General features: G+C 40.5%; 1 protein-coding gene across 1 annotated transcript in view; it reads right to left on the bottom strand.

Moving 5' to 3' along the window:
- The window catches only part of cmpk (cytidylate kinase), a 63166-nt gene extending 43747 nt beyond the window's left edge, over positions 1 to 19419 (bottom strand). Inside the window, exon 1 of the mRNA XM_039734821.1 lies at positions 19096 to 19419. Coding sequence (XP_039590755.1) covers positions 19096 to 19242 — 147 coding nt within the window. The 5' untranslated portion in view covers positions 19243 to 19419. The remainder of the gene's footprint in view (positions 1 to 19095) is intronic.
- Between the last annotated feature and the right edge of the window lie 418 nt (positions 19420 to 19837).

Below are 19837 nucleotides of genomic sequence, written 5' to 3'. Positions count from 1 at the left end.
TGATGTACATTGTAATATACCGCACAAATCGGCTGTGATCCTTGCCAGGTTAGGCTCTAGTTCATTGCCTGACCAGGAGGCCAAGGCAAGAAAGAAAGGAAGATCCCTGCCAGACAACTAATTACACTGACGTCCCTTCCTGGCCAGATTCAGGTTTCTTATTTGTTTGGAAGGCCATTATAAATGGTAGAATCAGGGAAGTTAACCTGTACAGACTATATCTATCAAAAAAGCCAAATACCACGGTCACACTCATCACGAAATCTCCCGAACCATGAGGACTTGGGACTTGAAATTTGGAATGTAGGTTACCCTTGGCCCATAGGTGCTCGCTACAAAACAGTTTTAAAAATTTCGTGGTCCGAGCACATTCTGTTTGTACGTCTGTCCGCTTTTCACAAGAGAATTACTTAACGGATTTAGATCTGGTTGCTTTCTATAGTTTGCTTGAACTTTACGGTTGACTTTGCGACTTCTCCCATCGCGCTAAGTACCATGGTTTGCTTGCGGTACCGATGTATTTATGCAAATCCAACAGAGTGGCTGTGAGCAGAGAGCAGGGGGGCGAGGCCTTCCTCATTCACATTAGTCTACGTCTCGCCACATGTTGGGAGTGCACCTTGCCGATGCTTAGCTAGCGATGCCCGTTTGTTCAGCAGACATTATCATCGACAGATTGTTAAGGAGTAACTTTTGACATTTTTGAGAAAGAGCGAGAGATCAGAGCTCCATGTGTTTTAGAGGGTAGCTGCCGATTGCCAGAGATATCATGGCCACGTGCTTTTCTCCCTACGCAGGGAACGCTTTCCCGTCAGAACTGAACGCGATCAGATTAAAAGCCTTAAATAATCTCGCCCCATCTTATACAGCAGTGTGAAAAACTATTTGCCCCCTTTCTGATTTCTTATTCTTTTGCATGTTTGTCACACAAAATGTTTCTGATCATCAAACACATTTAACCATTAGTCAAATATAACACAAGTAAACACAAAATGCAGTTTTTAAATGATGGTTTTATTATTTAGGGAAAAAAAAACCAAACCTACATGGCCCTGTGTGAAAAAGTAATTGCCCCCTTGTTCAAAAATCACCTAACTGTGGTGTATCACACCTTAGTTCAATTTCCGTAGCCACCCCAGGCCTGATTACTGCCACACCTGTTTCAATCAAGAAATCACTTCAATAGGAGCTGCCTGACACAGAGAAGTAGACCAAAAGCACCTCAAAAGCTAGACATCATGCCAAGATCCAAAGAAATTCAGGAACAAATGAGAACAGAAGTAATTGAGATCTATCAGTCTGGTAATGGTTATAAAGCCATTTCTAAAACTTTGACCATCACTGACCCATCACCGAACCAGTCATGCTGAACAATGTTACAGGCAGCATAACGTTCTCCACGGCTTCTCCAGACCCTTTCACATCTGTCACATGTGCTCAGGGTGAACCTCCTCTAATCTGTGAAAAGCACAGGGTGCCAGTGGTGGACCTGCCAATTCTGGTATTCAATGGCAAATGCCAATCGAGCTCCACAGTGCCAGGTGGGCAGTGAGCACAGGGCCCACTAGGGCCAAACTTTCTGATTGCTTTGTCAGAGAAATTCACACCATTGGCCTGTTGGAGATCATTTCGTAGGCTCTGGCAGTGCTCATCCTGTTCCTCCTTGCCCAAAAGAGCAGATAGCGGTTCTGCTGATGGGTTATGGACCTTCTATGGTCCTGTCCAACTCTCCTAGAGTAACTGCCTGTCTCCTGGAATCTCCTCTAAGCCCTTGAGACTGTGCTGGGAGACACAGCAAACCTCCTGGCAATGACACGTATTGATGTGCCATCCTGGAGAAGTTGGACTACCTGGTCAACCTCTGTAGGGTCCAGGTATCGCCTCATGCTACCAGTAGTGACACTGACTGTAGCCAAATGCAAAACTAGTGAAGAAACAGTCAGAAAAGATGAGGAGGGAAAATGTCAGTGGCCTCCACCTGTTAAGTCATTCCTGTTTTGGGGGTCATCTCATTGTTGCCCCTCTAGTGCATCTGTTGTTAATTTCATTAACACCACAGCAGCTGAAACTGATTAACAACCCCCTGTGCTACTTAACTGGCCATCTCAATAGCCCAGAAGTTTCATTGACTTGACGCTATACTCGGATTAAAAAGTGTTCCTTTAATTTTTTTGAGCAGTATAATGTGGTCAAAGCCACAAGGTACAGCTAGTACTGTATATATGCACACATAAACACTGTGAAACACACTTTGTGTTGCAGATATAATTTTAAGTCGATAAATTTTCCATTTTTGCCCATTAATCTATACTTGGTAACCTATAATGACAAAGTGAAAATTTATTTTAAGAAAGGTTTACAAATTTATTACAAGTCAAAAACTGCAATCTCACATTCCTAGAAGTATTCACACATTTCCAAATTGAGATTTGCTTTAATTCTTCTTGAGGTGTGTCTAGAATTGGATTTTTTTTTTTTTTAATTTCATGTGGCAAACCGATTTGATCGCTCAGAAAGACATGCGTGTATTTGTGTATAACAGAGACCCACAATTCTCAACAAATATCGGGACAAAAAAAAAATCAGGAAGTGCAAGGAGGTTCCTGCAGATAGATCTTAATATATATATACACACACACAGACACTATGGTCTACACACACTCCACAATGTCTAAAAGGGAAGGAAATTAAAAAAATAGGAAAAACTTCTGACTCGGCTGTCCCAGTCCCCACGAGACGCTATACAGACACATTGCCTTTTGGCATAAAGGATCCCCAGTCACGTTTCTTGATGCATGTCTGCTGAAAGTTCTCGGTGTTATTGTGTCAGAGGGAAGATGTTCAGCCTTGCTCATAATGGCACCCAGTTTTAATTCTGTCCTTCGCTATGACCTCCAGGGGGTCCAGAGAGCATGTCCCATAACTGAACCTGCCCTTTTATTTGGCTTGTTAATTCAGTGGTCCTCCCTGGACGTGATGTTACCAGCCCAGCACACCACACCACACTGGCCATCACAGAGTTGTAGAAGATGTGAAGGATGTCACATCTCACTTTAAAGTAGTGCAGCGTCCTAAGAAAAAAAGCCCCTGCTCTGCCCTTTCTTCTCTAGTAGCTTTGTGTCCCGAGACCAGTCCAATCTGTCATTGATTGTATACTTGTACTATAGACCTCCTCAATCTAATTGTGGTGATGCACAAATCAGGGCAAGAAGGTAAAACTATTGTAAAGCTTTGAGTGTTCCTAGGAACACAGTGGCCTCCAGAATCATGAAATGGAAGACGTTTGGAACCACCACGACTCTTCCTAGAATTGGTTGCCTGTCCACACTCAGTAACCAGGTAAGAAGGACCATGAATCCAACAGTCACTCTAACTTCAGTTTCAGAAGTCCTCTGCTGACATACGAGAAGCTATCAGGATGACGACCATCTCAGCAATTCTCCAACAATCAGGAATTTACGGCAAAGCGGCCCTCATGGCCTTGGTACCCCTGCAGATTTTATTTTTTCTCCAGCCGTCTGGAGTTTTTTTGTTTTTTCTGTCCTCCCTGGCCATCGGACCTTACTTTTATTCCATGTTAATTAGTGTTCTCTTATTTTAATTCTTACTTTGTCTTTTTTTTCCTCTTTCTTCATCATGTATAGCACTTTGAGCTCCATTATTTGTATGAAAATGTGCTATATAAATAAACGTTGTTGTTGACGACGACAGAAGACACTCTTCAGTAAAAGGCTTATGACAGAACTTAAAGGACTTAGAGAGCATGAGGAAAAAGATTCTGTGGTCTGATTGGGCAACAACTGAACTCCATGTGCAGAAACTCCAAGCACTGCTCATCACCAGTGAAGCATGGTAGTGGCAATATCACACTATGGGGGTAATTCTCAGTAGCAGGGACATGGAGACAAGTCAGAAGTGATGGAAAGATGAATGCAGCCAAATACAAAGCAGTTCTTGAAGAACACCTGCTCCCCCGAGTAGAACACAGGAGCAGCTTTGGGACCAGCCTCTGAGTGTGCTCAGGTGGCCCAGCCAAACCCCATACCCAAAGATGGCCGTTTACAGACACTGTAAACCAATGAAATGGAACTTGAGAAGATCTACCTGGAAGAATTAGATAAGCTGCCCAAATCCAGATGTGTAAAGCTCAAAAGAGACTCACCCAAGATGCCTCCAAGCTAGAATTCTTGCTAAAGGGGTTTCTACAAAGTACTGAATTAAGGCTCTAAATACTTATTATAAATAGGAGATTTCAGTTTTTGATTTTTAATAAATTTGCAAACCTTTTTGAAAATATGTTTTCACTTTGTCATTACTGACTGTAGATTGATGGACACAAGTGGCAAATTTATTCTTTTCAAAGTAAATCTACAACCCAATAAAGTGCACAGAAAGTGACAGGGATTATTATATACACTCACAGTATACACAGCCACACATACGGGGGGGGGGACCCAAAAATAATGAGAATTTATTTCAGGAGAGGCGTTAGTTCGGACGTTTTTCTGGCTAGGTGCGTGTACCAGACTGCCCTCTGCATCATTTGGGCAAGCGGCATCCTTGGGGAAAGGTCTGTAAGGTCTGAGCCTCTTGTTACCGTCTTCGTTGATTTTATGACAGCAGACTTCAAAGAACAAGGTGTTTGCATCAAGTTCTGCTTCCTTTTGGGGAAAACTGCAGCAGAGGCTGTCACAATGCTTCGAAAGGCTTTCAAAGAAGAAGCTTTGACCCAGGCAAGGGTCTTTTTTTAACCTTTAAGTGCTCAAGCGATGGCGTGATGCAGTGCGAAGAAAACACCCCGAATTGCGGCGATCAGGCGATTGGCTTCTGCATCACGACAATGCAGCACTGAGTGTGTGGCAGTTTCTCATAAGAAATGGGATGACAACGGTTTTCCATCCCCCCTAACTCCCTGGACCTTGTGCCCTGCAAATTTTTTTTATTACAGTAGAGTCTCGCTTATCCTACCTTCACTTATCCAACATTCCATATTATCCACCGTCCAAACGCAAAAAAAAAGCAAAAAAAAAAAACAAAACAAACGCAACAATTGCCAACAAGAACTGCAAGTTGCGAGCGTGAGCGTAGTCTATTTTTTTGTTGCTCCCGACTCTACCGCAGCTAATTACAGTGGAACCTCAGTTTGCGAGTATAATTCGTTCTGGAAATGTGCTCACAGTCCAAAGCACTCATACAGTATATCCATGCGAATTTCCCAATAAGAAATAATGGAAACTCAGATGATTCGTTCCACAACCCAAAACCATTCATATAAAAATGATTATAGCAAATTAACCTGCACTTTACCTTTGGAAATAAATCACGGCTGGTGTGAGTGAGTTTCTAAACTCTTGTGGAATTCCACCCAACGGGACGACACGTGGAAGAGCGTCCCAAAGCAATCTCAGTCTCCCAGCGCTGTAGCAGTTTGCAATAAAAGTGAATCCGAAAAGATCACGGACATGCTATAAGCGCCTGCCGTCGATGGGTGATACAAGGAACAAGGAACATTATAAATGCGCAGGGCACAGTATTACTTTCCCCCCGACCCTGCCTGACTGCTGTGTCTGTGTATAGGAGAGTGGCAGATCCCGCTACAATAAATAACCGCGCTGTTGCTGTTTCAAGCTTGATAAAGCTGATGTTGCTAAAGTACTGAGACTCAGCTTCGTGTTTATGGGTGCAAGACGGGGACTCGCACGTCACAGCACAAACACACACACACACGCAGTCACAATGCTGTAGTAAACAGTATACGCTCGTATGGATGTTGACTATATGAGTGACGGAGTTAAGGCTCTTGAAACTGCAATTAATTACATTGAGCAACAAGAAGAAGCTACAGGAATCGAGATAATGATGCTGCAAAGATGGCGAGACTTGAGAGCGAAGAAACGGCACTCGTGAGGAAAGCAGACTACGATCAAAAATGTCTTTAAATCATCACAGGACTGAACTTTTTAAGTACAGTATATACTGTATTTAATTTCAGATAATTCTGTAACTGTAAGTTCATTTTTTCAGTTAATTTATTCTGTTGTTTTCTTGTAAAACATGATTATTAGGTTCATATTGAGTAAAATTATAACAGTTTGACGTATAATAGGCTTTTTCTTAACACCTGCCATTATCCAACATTTTCGCTTATCTGACGTTCTGCCGGCCCGTTTATGTCGGATAAGCGACTGTATCTCCAAGAATGAAGAGGGACCTTAAAGGAAAGCATTTTCAGGATGTAGAGGAGGTCAAGAAGCAAATGACGTAGGCGCTGAAGGCTAACACTGCAAGAGGTTCAGAACAGTTTTGAACAATGGAAAAACTGGTGGGACACAAGTGTATTGTGTCTCAGGGAGAGTATTTTGAGGGGCGATTAAATTTTGGAAATGTTCAGAGAAATATAGGATTTAAAAAAAAATTAATTCTCACTATTTTTGGGTCTCTCCTCCCCATATATTAAATGGAAAGACACACACACACACACATACATATATATATAGATTGCATGTAAATGTATACTTCTGCTTCATAAATAACCAAATGATCCAAACCCAAAATATCTCTTTTTCAGAACTGGATTGCTCTCTTATTTTAACTTTTAATCCCTACGTCCTGAAGAACTTCCTTGTAAGAAGGCAATGTGTACAGTACTTGGCAGGCAACACCCAAGATCAACACAGGCAAGGAGATCTCTCTTAATTATAAAACCTGCTTTTGCTGCGGGTGTGTCCTTCATCCAAGAGCTGACTCCAGGATTATACAAAATGCATAGCTGGTCAAATGACACAGCAAATTCCAGCCACTTGTCAGGGTTTTTTAAAAAAAAAAAAAAACAAAAGCATACTGTGCTTTGCAACACCTACTGAAGCATTCACTGTCCTTTTCGTCAGGATCGGTCATTGATACCTGAAAGCTGAAGAATTTGAGATCCTGGAGACTTTCTGTTCAAGCAGTTCTTTAAAAAAAAAAATTTAAAAAGCAGTCAGCACCCAGTCAAACAATGCGAGACCAGGTGAAAACACACTCCATCTTCGTAATTCAGAGTAGGATATTACAAGGCTTTTTACAACGCAAATAAATCTGCAGCTTACTTTACGCATACAAGACATAAATAAGGGCGGCACAGTGTTGTAGTGGGTAGCGCTGCCGCCTCGCCGTTAGGAGACCCGGGTTCGCTTCCCAGGTCCTCCCTGCGTGGAGTTTGTATGTTCTCCTCGTGTCTGCGTGGGTTTCCTCCGGGTGCTCTGGTTTCCTCCCACAGTCCAACGACATGCAGGTTAGGTGCATTTGGTGATCCTAAATTGTCCCTAGTGTGTGCCTGGTGTGTGGGTGAGTGAGTGTCCTGCGTTGGTCTGGCGCCCTGCCCGGGATTTGTTTCCTGCCTTGCGCCCTGTGTTGGCTGGGATTGGCTCCAGCAGACCCCCGTGACCCTGTAGTTAGGATACAGCAGGTTGGATGGATGGACATCAATAAGACTATGACACAGAAAATGGAGTCGTAATGCCGGCAACTTAGCTTAGATGTTAGCATGTCCAAGTGTCTTCTGCACTCTTTTACCTCAGAAGGCTCAAATCATTCAGCATATACAGGAGCACCTCAATAAATTAGAATATCATCGAAAAGTTAATATATTTTCGTTATTCAATTCAAAAAGTGAAACTCATATATTATATAGATTTATTACACACAGAGTGATATATTTAAAGTGTTTCATTTCATTTTTCTGACAATGGCTTACAGGTAATGAAAACTCAAAATTCAGTATCTCAGAAAATTCGAATATTACATAAGACCAATAAGAAAAAAATAAATAAATAATAATAATAAATAATATATATATATATATTATAAAAGAGATTTTCTCAAATCCCATGAGATTTTTTCCAAGTCCGCCCTTCTCTCAGCCACTTTCAGCCATGCCCACAGTCCTCTCACCTCTCATTTGTGTGAATACTTTTGTCAGAAACAGTTCCTGCTCTCTCACCCCTTATACATTTTTTATGTTTTTCTCACTTTAAGTTCCCAATAAAAGAAGACGTATTATGTCCAAATCTTATTGAAGACTTTCATCCCAAAGGGTTATCAACAGAAGAAATGAGTACACGGGCAATCCCAGCACGGAGAAACGATGAAGTCAAACAAATTAAGGTGAAAATTGGTTAAATACGTATCGATAGACTCTGCTGAAACAGTTGGTGGTGATGGTGCAGTAGATGAAAACATCAACTAACAATATCACAAAGAATATCTACAAGCGTTAACACCGTCTGGTTGTCCACCGGCCGAATTACTGTTGAAAGAAGGATGTATCCAAGAAAGGTAATGTAGTACATCTTCAGGGGATAACATTAGACACCAAAGGAGATCTTGATATGCATTTCGTATTAAAAAGTTTACAGTTCCCCGTTAGAATATATTTTGCAAAGACAATTAACAAATCACAGAGACAAATATTCAAAAAAGTTGCTTTATTTATTAGAGAGGAAGAAATGAAATTCACTCACGGGCAGTTGCGTTGTTACGATGAAAGTCCAAACACAGAATCAAAATTCAATGCAATATTGACGAACATTTAATTAAAAAAAAATAGTTTTTGCTGAAGTTTTACAGTAAAAGTGTAACTTTAAAAAGTATTTGCATGTTAATTTCAAAGCCAAACAGAACAAAATCATATAACGCAATGAATACCTCTAACACAACATGAAACCATTTTCTTTCAATGTATTACGTTTTGCAATTCTTTACTATGGTTAATTACTTGCTGTAACGTAAAATAAGTTAGTTCTATTGCGTGCATATGTAACAATTCCCATGAAAATAACAATCTGTTTGAATTGAACATCTGCATCCCCATACGCGAGCGGCTGAACCGCAAAGTGGCTAGCGCATAGCGCCCGCCTGGGGGTTGGTGAGCAAAGCAAGCAGGCGGAAAAGCCCCCTCGTATTCTATATACATACAAGCTAAATAACGTTTTCCTCAGCGGTTGGGCAAATCCAAGTTGTATGCATCACACTTGGCTGTCCTGATCCTTAATGTTCCACAAAGGAAAATGAAAATTTTCCATGCAGATAACAAGGCAGGTTATGCTTCACTTTTCTTTATTTCTGCTTTTTGTGATTAATTATAACTGTGACCAGGCAGGTTTCTAATTATTGCTTAATATCTGCTTTACATGGGGTGGCACAGTGGTACGCAGTAAGGTGACCAAGGCTCCCGTCGCGGGTCCTCCCTACGTGGACCTTGCATGTGCTCCCCGTGTCTGTGTGGCTTTCCTCCTGGTGCTTCGGTTTCCTCCGACTGCTCAAAGACATGCAGGTGAGGTGAATCGGCGATGCTAAATTGTTGTGTGTGTGTGTTCAGGCTGTGATGGACTGGCATCCTGTCCAGGGATGGATCCAGCCTTGGGCCCACTGCAAGCTGGGATAGGCTCCAGCAACCCTGCTCTGGATTAAAGGGGTTAGAAAAATGAGGTGACCTACTCTTAGTAAAACAAATACTTCCTGGAATACTACAAAGACAATGTTAATTACCTTCTAACACTGAACTGTCAATTTAATCACTATACCATACTTATCAACAGCTTTATGTTATTTATAATACATTGCTTTAAATGCTACTGTAAAAAAATAAAATTGACTTGATGATTACATTCCAGCTTAATATGTGTCGGGGTCTTCAAGAGTTTTCTTGACATTAGGGGACATCTTTGGAATGTAACAATTCTTTACAAGGCTTTTCTAAGAACTGGCCTTTCCAGTTTTACTAACTTTTGTATCCTGAAAAATGCAGCCGTTAAAACTACAGACTACAACATAAGGAACGACTCTTTTGCTGAAGAATACTCTCACCTAACCCCTCCAATTAGCTAGCACCTCTAGGCAGATTACGCAACTTGCATCGCATACCAGTTTCAGGTCTTTTATTATGTAGAAACACCAAGAGACGACTGTCACAATTAACATACATAACGTTTTCAAACCTGCTTATTTGTGTTCAGGGCCCATCCCGAGGCGCAGTCAATCACTTGAGTATGCCACACTCGCACAGGGTGAATTTAAAAATCAACGACTAACCTAACGCACACAAATATGGGGCAAACATGCAAACTCCAAACAGCCAATGACCCGATACAAATTGTGTTTTATCAAACGAAAATATACTTCATTCCCTCTTGCCAAAATAGGAAGAAGAATAAGAAATAAAAGGGTGACAATGACCAGTTGTTAAAGTGACTGACTTTGTACGCCAAAATGCAGGGTTTAAATTCAGCCCAAATGTCTATAGACATTACACGTTCTCCCTGTGTAACATGTGGATTGTTTCCAGGTTTTCCAGCTTCCTATCACATGCACATGTTAAGTTCATTAATGACTCTGAAATGGCTGTGTGAAAGTGCGGATAAGACGTGACCTGTGAAGGACTGGCACTCCATCTATAACTAGTTCCTGCCTTATGCCAAATTCTGAAGAGACTGGCTTTTTGGGCTGCAATTAATCCATCCATCCATCCATCCTCTTCCGCTTATCCGAGGTCGGGTCGCGGGGGCAGCAGCTTAAGCAGGGAGGCCCAGACTTCCCTCTCCCCGGCCACTTCTTCCAGCTCTTCCGGGAGAATCCCAAGGCGTTTCCCAGGCCAGCCGGGAGACATAGTCCCTCCAGCGTGTCCTGGGTCTTCCCCGGGGCCTCCTCCCGGTTGGACGTGCCCGGAACACCTCACCAGGGAGGCGTCCAGGAGGCATCCTGATCAGATGCCCGAGCCACCTCATCTGATGGCTGCAATTAAGTACTGGAATAAAGTTAACTAGAAAATTAGAAAACTTAGATTTCAAAATGTTTCGGGGTATTCTCCGGTATCGATTTATGAAGCAGTCAAAGATTAAATCCTGTGTAGTAAAAATGTATGAATTACAAAAATGTCCAGTGTTAAATGAACTTTAAAATTGTTAAATTAACCATGAACAATGTATATATGGATACAATATTTTCATGTGGACACTTGTGTGTTTATTTACTACTAGCTGACCGTTGCGGCCCAGCCCATGTAAGTGGTCAAACAAGACAAACGTTAAAAATCAATTAAAAAAATTTTAAAAAATGTAATTGTGGCCAAGCGGAACAGAGGTATGCTTCGCCGTCAAACGTCACCACTGTACCTGATGGTGTTCAGCTCTGACGGGAGAGCGTTCCTGGCGGGCGGAGAAGAGCACGTGACCATGATATCTCTGGCAATCAGCAGCTACCCTCTAAAACACAGGGAGCTCTGATCTCTCTCTCAAAGATGTCAAACGTTACTCCTTAACAATCTGTAGGTGATAATGTCTGCTGAACAAACAAGTATCGCTATCTACGTGGAGGCGAGGTGCACTCCCAACACGTGGCGAGAGGTAGAGTGACTCAAACGGAGGGTTCCAACCCTCCACAGCCTCTCTCAGTTTCACGGAAATAAACTGGTACCATAAGCGAACTATGATACTTAGCTCGATGACTGAAGTTGCAAAATCAACCGGAAAGTTCAAGAAAAAAACACGATCTAAATCCATTAAGTAGCTCTCTTGTGAAAAGCAGACAGACATTGGATTATATATATAATATATAAAATATATATATATATATATATATATATAAATATATATATATATATATATATATATACATACATACAGTGGTACCTTGGTATACATCCTTAATCCGTTCCAGATCCTTGGACTTATACCAAACAAATTTTTCCCATAAGAAATAATGGGAAAATAATTAATTCGTTCCCATGGAAAAAAAAAATCCTATTGTTATTGGCATATTATACATTGATGGGGTTGTATAAAATAATTTAAACACTGCTTAATACTAAAATACATAAATACAAAAGCAATTAGATGAAATAAATGAAAATGACTTGTCCGATAACAATGAGTTTAATTTTACTGCACAACAAAGGAGAGCGTTACAGCTCTTCTAAAGGAGCCTCTTCAGGCGATTGTGAAGCACTGCCGTTGTTCTTCTTCAATCCAAATCCCTAAAGCAGATTCCATCCAGACTACTGCCTTATTACATCCACTTACAACTCGTTTTGCACCCTGGTTAAAAGGACACTGCGGCCGTAGATCTTATATTCCTTTCCTACTTTTTAAATAAAAAGAATCGTAGCCTTCAACAAATCCAAAACGTTTACCTTTTCGGCAATCATTAACATCTTCCGTTTGCACTTAGGCACGGCCCCTGAAGCAGCAGCAGATCGTTTTGGAGCCATAATGAAGGGCTTGACTATGCACAAAGATAAACACAAAAGAGCACAAAAGTTAACTGTTTACACAGCGAAACACGTTAATGCTGAATGAGTGAGACGAGACTTCCTGGTTAACACTGCATTCAGCACGCAGGAACTTAACTGCGTGCTCGGATTGGTTAGCTTCTCAATCAGGAGAACTTAACTCAGTCTCAGTCATCCGCCAATAGCGTCCCTTGTATGAAATCAACTGGGCAAACCAACTGAGGAAGCATGTACAGGAAGTAAAAAGACACATTGTCCACAGAACCCGCGAAGCAGTGAAAAATCCGCGTTATATATTTAGTTATGCTTTCATATAAAATCCACGATAGAGTGAAGCTGCGAAAGTCGGCGCGATATAGCGAGGATTACTGTACAGGTTAAAACTTGGCCCTTTTTTTTGAAGGCGCGCACCCGGTATACCACACGTGTTGTTCTAGCACACGAGTCGAACTCCAAACAAAGGTCGTATACCAAGCAAAATATTTCGCCTCTAAACAGGACATATACCAAGTTGGACTTATTCCAAAGCAGACGTATAGCGAGGTACCACTATATATATATATATATATATATATATATATATATATATATATATATATATATACATATACACACACATGCACACAGTGGTACCTCGGTATACATCGTTAATCCTTTCCAGATCCTTTGACTTATACCAAACATAACGTATACTAAACAGATTTTTCCCATAAGAAATAAAGGGAAAATGATTGATCCGTTTCCATGAAAAACAATCCTATTGTTATTGGCATATTATACATTGATGGGGTTGTATAAAATAATATAAACACTGCTTTTACTAAAATACATAAATACAAAAGCAATTAGATTAAATAAATGAAAATTTAACCTTATTTTACTTTAATAACATCTTTGTTTTTCACAATCGTAGATATCGTCGTTCTCGGCATACGGTATGCAGCAGCCAAGTCCCGGATACGCATGCCACCTTAATACTTTTCAACAATCAATTCAAATTTACGTGAAAAAACACAAAATGTATAAATTAAGGATTTTTCACATTTTCATTTTTTTCCCTGTGCTTAAAACTCATTAAAGAAAGAGTGTTTACAGCGAGCAGTTCGCAAGGCTGAAGCGTGAACTCTTGCAATGTTAGTTTTCTCTTTTCAAGGTTTTCTCAGTGTTATTCAATGTTTTTGCATTTAGTTTATTATTACACTGTGCATTCTATGGTATAATTAACTATTTTTGTGCTTAGAAATCTTTAAAAAAAAATATATTAACATACAGTTTGTACGGTCCGGAACGGATTAATTGTATTTACATACAATCCTATGTGGGAAATTACTTCGGGTCACGACCAAATCGGGTTGCGACCAGAGTTTTGGAACGAATTACAGTCGTGACCCAAAGTTCCACTATAGGCTATTGATACACGTTTAACCAATTTGCCGTGTAACCCAGGAGTCCTCAATCCCAGTCCTGGAGAGCCGCAGTGGCAGCAGGTTTTTGTTCTGACCTGGTTCCTTAATTAGAAAGCAATTCTTGCCAATAAAGCACTAACAAGCTATGCAATTAAATTAACTCTGCTATGTCAGGTCATTTTCATATCCTAGATTTTCTTTCCCTTTCTATCATGCAAATGATTTGAAGGCTAAAATGGACGAGTAATTCTCAGTCCTTCACTTTTTTCTCTTCATTTTTCTTCCAAGTATTTAATTAAACCCAATAGTGCAGATAAATACACACAGGTGTACATGTAAAGAAGCTAAATGGATAAATGCTGCTCTCTCTTGTCATTTTTATGTTATTGATAATAAGGAGCAATTAAAATGGCTGTTTAAGACAAAATGAAGCAATAAGGGCTCAAAATCACTAAAGTGAAGCAGAAGTGTTACTTTAGCAATAAGTGCTTTTTATTAAGCAACTGGGTTGGAGCAAAAACCTGCAGCCACTGCGGCTCTCCAGGACCGTGATTGAGGACCCCTGGTGTAACCGATCGACAATTTTCGCATTAATTTGTTTGACTTCATCGTTTTCCGGTGCTAGGATTGCCCATGTATTCATTTCTTCTGTTGATAACCCTTCGGGATGAAATTCTTCAATAGGATTTGGACATAATAAGTCTTCTTTTATTGGGAAAAACTTAAAAACGTAAAAATTTATGAGCTGAGAGTGCAGGAACTGTGTCTGACAAAAGCATTCACACGAATGAGAAGCGAGAGAAGTGTTAACCGGAAATGGTTGAGAGAGGGTGGGACTTGAAAAAATCTCTTGGAAACAGTCTCATCTGAAGATTTTCTTTAATAACAGAGAGACATTTTACATGATGCTTTTATAAACATAACAAAAAAATGAAACACACCAGTTTAACTAGCATGGTTTGAATTTAACAAAGTTGACTGGTTGTTCCCGAAATCGCATTCCTCCTTATTGTCAAATATTCAAGATGGTACAAAAAAATATTCTTCTCTGATCACAAGCCCCGCTGAGCTTACATCTTGCATCCTTTTGTTATCCGCCGCAAATATGCCCCAACATGATATAAATCTTCGTTTCTGTGATTAGCATGCTGGCAGAATAAGTCACAGGGTGAGTCAGTGGAGGAGACGGAATCCCTTACTCTGCATTTTTTAATAGTACCTTGCATAAATATACTAAAAAATACTTGACTGATAGACTTCAGTTCTTCTAAATTAAGAAGACTGACAAATTAAGTAAATGAATCACAGTCACATAGGAAGTCAGTGGCTGAGACCGAGCCTGGAAACATTTTACTTGTACATTCCAGGTCCTAAACAGGACTTTAAATGTGTAATTTGTATTATGCCTTTCAATCATACAGCCACTATGGTGGTATTTGCCTTTAAAGGAGATTATGACTTCATTTAGCTAACTTTAACCCAGCTCTTTAATCCTAACCACTAAAAGGGTTTCTTCTCCATCTTCAAATGAGGTTAAGGTTAGATTTAGGGCTTGGCCATTGACTTATAATCATTTGCAGAAGTTTGCAGTACTAAGGCAGGCATATAATTAGGGAGCAATCATAAAGAGTCCTAACTATGAACATTGGGTTAACCAAGCAGACATGTTTTTTCTTATTGCCAGTCATAACCCAATGTGAATCTGTCTTCCTTTCAGATTTGATGTTTAAGCGATTCTATCCTTTAACTAAACTCACATTACAAACTAACATTACCTTTCAAAACTGCACCATTACTATAGCAGGAACGTATGTTCTAAACCTTCTTTACTAAAATGATACCTTCAAACTTTTGCATAACAATAATGATTTACTGCCCATTTCCCAAAAGGGTCAATCATTCTTTGTATAAGATACTACTGGCCATCCCCCACGTAGTAGTGAAACAGGACAAACTTTAAAAATCAATAAAGAAACATGTACCGCCAGCTAAGCGGAGGCAAGGAACACTCCAAAACGCAGAAGTAGACTGACTCCCCACTCCAGACATCACGCTTCCCCCATCCCCTCGGCCTGCAGCCTCTGTCTCGGATTAGTGCGAATATATCGTTCCTGTAAGTGAACTATGATTCTTAGCGCAGATCAGCTTTCATCAGATTCTTAAAGGGGGTTGTTTGTGACTCCAAAAAGGTTAAGAATCACTGAATGAAATGTTATTAAAGTTGTTCATTTCAAAACACCTTCTGGTCAATTTGTGCACATAATAATTACAAGTGAGTGTACTTTATGGTAAATTACATTGTATAGTACACTCAATTACATTTCATTGTAAAATGTTTTGTTGTGTGATTTTGTGCAGTATCACTAAAGTGCATGGACATATTTTATGAAAATGAGGCGAGAGTCAAAAACAAAGTCAGACACAGTCTCAGGTAAAGATGGTTAATCAATATAAAAAAGGGTTTGGAGTGAATTAACAGATATTCAGGTCACCTAAAAAGGTCTATCAGAATTGGGTCAAACAAGACCCAGAAGCCATAGCTTTGAGCAGGCACTCAAAGATTCTCAAGAGTGTTAAATCAAAATTAATCTCCAATTAAATACACATGACCCTAAAATGTAAAAAATTCTGATCTCCGTAGATCACCCCGCATTTTCTGTTTTTTAGCTATGGTGTGGGGGACATCTGACAAATACGACATCCAGGGCACCAAAGGTTAATGTGATTAGATTATATTGTAAAATCATCCATCGAGTGCCTTTCTGAGGTATAACTAAAGTGTAATTTTCCTGAAAATGTTTTTTATGGTTTATTCCAAACTATTTTTATTTTTTTCTAATCAATTCAATTTTTGTCTAGTGAGCAGGTCTTCTCAGTTTATTTCTGTCTACAAATATCAATTTTACAAAATTACTAAATACAGTAAAACACGCAGGAGAACAAAGGAGTCTGAAACTGATCAACATAAGCAGAAACAAACAATATCGGTCCTATTAATAATTCGTTGAACTATTGTCAGTTGACAGCAGCAGCGAGCAGCATCCTTTTAGAAAATAAACCTCTGGGGATCTGGAATCCACGGTCAATTGTAAAAGAGAAAATTAAAGACAGACACAGTCACAGGTTAAGATGGTCAATCAAATATCTGCCATTCAGAGTACCTACAGTGGTGTGAAAAACTATTTGCCCCCTTCCTGATTTCTTATTCTTTTGCATGTTTGTCACACAAAATGTTTCTGATCATCAAACACATTTAACCATTAGTCAAATATAACACAAGTAAACAAAAAATGCAGTTTTTAAATGGTGGTTTTTATTATTTAGGGAGAAAATAAATCCAAACCTACATGGCCCTGTGTGAAAAAGAAATTGCCCCCTTGTTCAAAAATCACCTAACTGTGGTGTATCACACCTGAGTTCAATTTCCTGATTACTGCCACACCTGTTTCAATCAAGAAATCACTTCAATAGGAGCTGCCTGACACAGAGAAGTAGACCAAAAGCACCTCAAAAGCTCGACATCATGCCAAGATCCAAAGAAATTCAGGAACAAATGAGAACAGAAGTAATTGAGATCTATCAGTCTGGTAAAGGTTATAAAGCCATTTCTAAAGCTTTGGGACTCCAGCGAACTACAGTGAGAGCCATTATCCACAAATGGCAAAAACATGGAACAGTGGTGAACCTTCCCAGGAGTGGCCGGCCGACCAAAATTACCCCAAGAGCGCAGAGACGACTCATCCGAGAGGTCACAAAAGACCCCAGGACAACGTCTACAGAACTGCAGGCCTCACATGCCTCAATTAAGGTCAGTGTTCACGACTCCACCATAAGAAAGAGACTGGGCAAAAACGGCCTGCATGGCAGATTTCCAAGACGCAAACCACTGTTAAGCAAAAGAACATTAGGGCTCGTCTCAATTTTGCTAAGAAACATCTCAATGATTGCCAAGACTTTTGGGAAAATACCTTGTGGACTGATGAGACAAAAGTTGAACTTTTTGGAAGGCAAATGTCCTGTTACATCTGGCGTAAAAGGAACACATTTCAGAAAAAGAAGATCATACCAACAGTAAAATATGGTGGTGGTAGTGTGATGGTCTGGGGTTGTTTTGCTGCTTCAGGACCTGGAAGGCTTGCTGTGATAGATGGAACCATGAATTCTACTGTCTACCAAAAAATCCTGAAGGAGAATGTCCAGCCATCTGTTCGTCAACTCAAGCTGAAGCAATCTTGGGTGCTGCAACAGGACAATGACCCAAAACACACCAGCAAATCCACCTCTGAATGGCTGAAGAAAAACAAAATGAAGACTTTGGAGTGGCCTAGTCAAAGTCCTGACCTGAATCCAATTGAGATGCTATGGCATGACCTTAAAAAGGCGGTTCATTCTAGAAAACCCTCAAATAAAGCTGAATTATAACAATTCTGCAAAGACGAGTGGGCCAAAATTCCTCCAGAGCGCTGTAAAAGACTCATTGCAAGTTATCGCAAACGCTTGATTGCAGTTATTGCTGCTAAGGGTGGCCCAACCAGTTATTAGGTTCAGGGGGCAATTACTTTTCACACAGGGCCATGTAGGTTTGGATTTTTTCTCCCTAAATAATAAAACCATCATTTAAAAACTGCATTTTGTGTTTACTTGTGTTATATTTGATTAATGGTTAAATGTGTTTGATGATCAGAAACATTTTGTGTGACAAACAGGCAAAAGAATAAGAAATCAGGAAGGGGGCAAATAGTTTTTCACACCACTGTATAAAGGGGCGTCAGAATCGGGTCAAATAAGACCTAGAAGTCACGCCATTGAGTTAGCACTCAGAAATGTTGCGAGTCTCCTGTTAAATAAACAAAATCTTAAATTTCCCAAATGTAAAAAAAAAAAACTTTTGATATCCTCTGCGGATTGCCACACATTTTCTCCTTTTTAGTTGTGGAGGGGGACTGGACTAACAGAGAGTATGACTTTAATTTAAAGCAACCAGACTACATACTGTACCACAGAGTCATCGGTTCAGATTCTGCTTGGATTTGCAGTGTGATCTCTTGTAAGTTTCTTCAGTTGACCACGTTACAAATATAAAAAAATATAATTTTAAGTAAATGTACCGTGTGTTAAAGGACTTCTGATAGTGTGGTGCTATAGAAAAGAGGTATATATTTTGGTGCAATGGTGAAAAAAAGTGTATATTATTTTTCCATAATACTTCCGTTTTCATATAAAAGCAGCTAAGTCCGGCATCAGAGGAAACGTCAGATCCCCACGGAGCCCTAGAAGATCGCTCTTTTTCTGTGTACAGGGCCCTAACACAAAGACCGCGCCTCAAACATCCACCACGTTCATTGCATCGGCTTTCCGGGTCGCGTGGGGCCATCACTTTATTTTAAAGCTAAAATTATCGCGTTCCCAATCCGCCCTTCTTACCTCCACAATCTTTTCGCACTGGGTACCTTTCCCAGCCCCGGGGCCGCCGAGGACGAACAGCACCTGCGGCTTCATGGTGTGGGAAATGCAGCGAAACAGAGACGCCGGGGTTTTACGGGACAGCGAGCTGAACAGTCGGTAGAGCATACACCACCAGGATAAGCAGAAAAGGATGCAAGTTCCGCTATCTAATTCAGTGCTGAGCAGAGATCGATTAGCTGGCTTAGAGAGTGGCGCTAAGTGAGAGATTCCGCTGCTACGTTGTCACCAACAATTGTGGGGGTGCGGCTTGAAGGCTGCCACTCAAAGGTCTCGGCTTGCATCTACTTCCTGTAATCTAGTCAGGCAGATCTTGTCAAAATAAAAGTCTCTCTTCTAGGGTCGCTGTAGAATTCCATTTCAATTGGCTTTTTTCTTTCTGTGGGTTTGACCTAAATGGTGTCATATTCCACAAGTTCTTAAAGTACATAGGAAGCCGGGAAGGGTGTTAGGAGGTGCTATATGCCCGATTTCCGCGGGACCCGCTGCGGTGTTTGGCGCGGTTGCTAATTTGAATGAGTTATCGACTTGGCGCGAAAATTCCGAGTGGGTGAGCGGAAATAAAACGAGCGCGCCGCGGGCGTCCTTTCATACAGTCACATTGTGCTGGACGTTCACCTGCATAGCAGCCTCCGATGAGGGATCTGAATGCCCACTCGTCCTAGGTCACCTTGAGTTTTCTTTTTTTGCAGGAGTTTCATTT

The sequence above is a fragment of the Polypterus senegalus genome, chromosome 14, assembly GCF_016835505.1.
Source record: "Polypterus senegalus isolate Bchr_013 chromosome 14, ASM1683550v1, whole genome shotgun sequence".
NCBI lineage: Eukaryota > Metazoa > Chordata > Cladistia > Polypteriformes > Polypteridae > Polypterus > Polypterus senegalus.
Note: the sequence above shows the minus strand (reverse complement) of the source record. Positions and strands in the feature narration are given on the sequence as shown.